The 4,599-nt window shown below is 44.3% G+C and overlaps 1 protein-coding gene across 2 annotated transcripts in view; it reads left to right on the top strand.

The window, feature by feature from the left end:
* LYVE1 (lymphatic vessel endothelial hyaluronan receptor 1) overlaps positions 1-4,599 on the top strand; it is a 29,239-nt gene that overhangs the window by 4,210 nt on the left and 20,430 nt on the right. For both annotated transcript variants that reach the window (XM_019519587.1, XM_019519586.1), the window contains exons 2-3: positions 2,288-2,450; positions 2,564-2,703. In XM_019519587.1, the coding sequence (XP_019375132.1) occupies positions 2,288-2,450; positions 2,564-2,703 (303 nt within the window). The remainder of the gene's footprint in view (positions 1-2,287; positions 2,451-2,563; positions 2,704-4,599) is intronic.

The raw sequence follows: 4,599 nt of genomic DNA on the forward strand, positions 1-4,599 counted from the left end.
AGTTGAACACCTTGCTGGGGTCATTTGATCTCAGTACTTTTTCCTGCCATGGCAGGGGGTCAGACTTGATGATCTACTCAGGTCCCTTCTGACCCTACCAACTATAAACCATGAAGGTGGGGAAAATCACTTTTGTTCATACCCTTCAGCTGTCCCAGGTACTCCTTCAGCACAGTTGGAGTCTTGGCTCAAAGTGGCCCAAGTTGGTAAGTTAGTTTGACACGTGTTTGAACCTTTCTATATTTTAAAAGTGACATGATAGATAAATATGAGAAGAGTGGAAATGGCATCTTTTATTACCATAAAAATCCTCAAGGTATATCTTTGCGTAGGTAAATTTAGCCTGTCTGCTACCATCTACACTGCTAATGGCAGCTCTTCCAACCAGTATTTCTCACCAAATAAAGATCAGCAGGGATCCAGGTTATCTGTTTCCCATGGAAAAACACAGATTTTCTCTTTTTAAAGGACAAAATCATGGATTGCCCCATTTAAAGGAGAAAAATGTGGGAAACCACAGTTTTCTTCTTGCAGGCAGGAAGCCTTCCAGTCTGCAAGGAGCTGCTTGGGACTGGAGAGAGCAATGGGAGTGTGATTGGAGGTAGGGGGTGTTATGCATGTGTGCACATGCACTCACAGGTGGCCAGCATACAGCCAGGCAAGGTGGTGGGAACAGCCCTGGAAGCTGGAACAGGTACGTCTACGTGTGGGGAGGAGAGTTGGAGGGCCAGGGCTTGGGGACTGTCTGAGAGGCTGTGGGAAAGGGGCATATATGTGAGTGTGTGTGTGGCAGAGATGTGTGGAAGGGCTGTGGTGGGGCAGGTGCTTACAGGCACTGAGGAAAAGTTTCCAGGCACCAGGGCTGCAGCAGGGCAGGGGGGTCTGAGGCAGTGCTTGGTGCTGCTGGTAAGCCCAGCTCCACGTTGCTGCCAGCAGGACCTGCCTGGAGATGCCTGCCCCTCCAGTGGGGGAAGGTGGGTAGCAAAGAGCTATGTAGCTGGGCTGGCACCTCCAGGGGCCAGTGCCTGTGCTCTCAGGGGCAGGGACAAGGTGGCTGGGAGACACTGCCCGGGAGGGTGGTGGGGGCTGGCCCAGCTGCCTGGTGCAGCATGGGAACCCCAGCCCAGGGCAGGGGATGCCACAGGCATCCCCTTCTCCTTCCTCCAGCCCACACCAAGGCTGGGCTCATTCTGCTGCCACTCACATGAGCCAGAGCTGCTGCAGCCACCATGCTCCACCTGAGTGGGACAGAGATCATCTGGAGCCCCTCAACCTCCTGCTGCCTGTAGTATGGCCCAGAGAGCTGAGCTTGGCTTCGTGGTGCTGCTGTGCAGTGCAGCTCTGGTCCTCCCTGCTGCACTGCACCATGCTACAGCCCCAGCCCAACCTGGGGAGCTGTGGATTGAAAGTGAGGGGCAACCGCAGGGCCAGGGAGCTTCAGGTCAGGAGTAAGAGGCACCAGCAGGAATAGTGGGGGGATGTGGGTTGGGAGTGAGGGGCAACAGCATGGGCAGGGGCAGGGCACTGGCATATCTGGGCTGCTCAGCACTACAAAGCAATTGGTGGGAAGGCCACAGCTGGATCCACATCCTGGTGAGCAAAAGGGGCAGGGGTAAAAAATATAAATAAAAAAGCCAAAATTAAACAGCAAAATATATAGGTATTTAGAATTTATTTTATTATAATGATTGAGGCACTGGTAGGCTTCCAAATTGCTTTAAAATTGTAAATATAAGAATAAAACATTGTGTTCAACTGATACCTATATATAGTGGTGTTTCATTTTAATCACAGAAAAACGTGGATTTGCAGGGGTTTAATCACAGAATTTTGGATTTTTTTAGCAGAGAAAACCAAGATCCCTAAAGATCAGCATGGTGAGAACATCAGTCCTGAGTTTGCAATTTTAAGAAATTACTAAACAGGGAGAAAATGGTCATCCATCCCTCCTTTTGAGGTGTCATATAGTAGTGTCATAAATTACATCCTCTTTAGCAAGATGGCTATCCAGTCAAAGATTAAATGATGCCAACTATAATTAGTAGATTTAAAATGCACCCTTTTCCCCACTCTAAGATGTTACATTGTTGGGTTGAGCAAAAAGACTGTTTCCTTTTAAAGGGCCAAAATAACTCTCTCACTTGTAACTGATACTTCTAATGCCCTCAACTCTGCACAGTATTAAAAAGTGAACAGAAAATGCACTGTACCACAAACATGCACTCTTACTTTCAGTGAAAGAATAATTTTAAGGTAATAACCTTGAAGGTTTATGTTTAATTTACAGATCTCAAGACTGATGCCTGCAGGATCACAGGTGTAACCTTAATTAGTTCTGTCTCAAAAATGAATTTCACAGAAGCAGAAACTGCATGCAAACAGCTGGGCTTAAGCCTAGCACACACAACAGATGTTGAGAAGGCTTTAAGACATGGATTTGAAACATGCAGGTACCTGACATCCACAAGCATTTCACTAATTTTTACCAGCTCCATATCCTTATACTCAGCACTAGGCTTGTGAACAGATCCCCTATTTAACAGATTAATGCTTTTCATTGTAGGTATGGATGGGTGGCAGATAAGGTGCTTGTCATTCCTCGGATAAAAGCAAACCTAAAATGTGGTCAGAACAAAACTGGTGTAGTGCAATGGAAAACAGACCTCGGAAGGAAGCAGGATGGTTACTGCTTCAATTCTTCAGGTAAGCAAGTAAAACATCTAGATTCTTTACATTTAGTTTCTTTGCTCTTTTTCCTTCTGTTTTGTTTTGTTTTGTTTTGTTTTGTTTTGAAAGCTGCATAAAAATACTGTAGTTAGTTTTTTCCACCATCTTGCACTATATTCTTTCCCCATTAGGAAAAAGAGATCTGTCAATAAATGCAAATATCAGAGACAGAAGGTTCATTTTATTCAGCCAAATTAATAACATGATGCTGTAATTAAAGTCCTTGAATAAGAGTTGCTCCTTCACATTCCATCAAGTAGATTCAGCAACTTAAAGACTGTAGAAATGCTCATTAATGATTTGAGTGACAATGTTTTAAATATGAACAAACCAATAATTGGCTGCTACATACTACACATGCTATTAATGTGGAGCAATAAACTCTGGTGCAATTGTGCCAGAATTAATTGCTCTGGGGAGGCCACATTTACATATGCACCCAGGACTGTAGCACATTGAACCAGGTCAGAACTGGCTCAACTTGCTGCAGAGGGGCTGCCTGGAGCACAAAGGTGCTCCAGTGTTGAAGCTAGGTGGCAGGCAGCCCCTGCACTGAAGGCCCTTCATGCCCCAGCCAACCCCATTCCCTTCTACACGTGCGTTGTGGTGGAGTACTTTACTCTGCTGCAAAATAGTACTTGTATAGTACTATATACAAGTACTATCCTGGGGTAAAGTAAATTAGTTTAATCCAGCCTAATACCATCACACATGTAGATGCTGACTTTGCTGTGGAGCTAATTAGCCAGCTCTGCAGTAAATATCTTGTGTAGATGTGCCCATTGAGTAGTAGGATTTATGAAATAGTCTAACAGAAAAAATGCCCAATAAATCATTAACTGTAAACATGTCAATTAAATGAGTTCTGATGAACATCCATAAAGACAGACAAACTCCACAACCACCGTTGTCACTTACTTCCAAACTTGGTATTTACCTAGTTTTATATATAGTTTCATACCAGAACATACCAGAATACCAGAATTTCTGGGACATTCCTAACTTTCCATTTTGGCTTTGACAATTAAATGTTTTTATTAAAATTTGCTTAAATTTATTAACAAAAATTTAGAATTTTAATTGTTTTAAACTAGAAAATAAGATTTTTTTCCCCAAATTTTGAGCCAATAATTTTATCATAATTTACCTTTTCCTATTAAAAGATTCAGTTTCAACAGAGCAGTACTTCAACAGAGCAGGTGCATACACCCCCACCAGGCGTTCACACACACACTACCAACTCAGGCACATACACATCCAAAATTACCGGCCTAGGCACATGCACACCTATCACCAGTTTAAGCAGCTACACACTATACACACCAAAAGTTAGACAAAAATTAATTGTCAATACCTGCAGACTCAGTACACATACACAGATCACTAATTTGTATATCACACACATGATGACATATATTCACCAGTTCACACACAAACCACCCACCTAAACATACACACAGGTGAGTTCCTAACTTGGATGGTAGGGTATGTATGTGTGTGTTTGGGGTGCCTGGGGGAAGGTTAAGGTGAGAGAGAAAGTGTAAGGAGTGAAAGTTGCCAGAACCGGGATTACAAGCAGTAGACTAGAGAGAAGCTGGCTGAGGAACTAAGGCTTGGGGTTACTTAAGGGCAAGTGGTCCTGGGGTTACTCAGGGTCATCTGGTGCTGGGGTGGAAGCAAGGGAAAAAGCCCAGTGGCAAGGAGAAAACAGCCAGGAGACAGAGGCAGAAAGCTGCAAGATCAGGGGAAAATGCAATAATAGTGGCAGAGACCAGGGGAAAAGGCAGTAGGGATGAGACAATGGCAAAGAAACAGGGGTTTGCAGGTGGAGAGGAGCTCAGGACAGCTGGAGCCACAGGAGCATGGGACAGG

This window comes from Gavialis gangeticus, unplaced genomic scaffold (genome assembly GCF_001723915.1).
Source record: "Gavialis gangeticus isolate Ggan-Ray unplaced genomic scaffold, GavGan_comp1, whole genome shotgun sequence".
Taxonomy (NCBI): domain Eukaryota; kingdom Metazoa; phylum Chordata; order Crocodylia; family Gavialidae; genus Gavialis; species Gavialis gangeticus.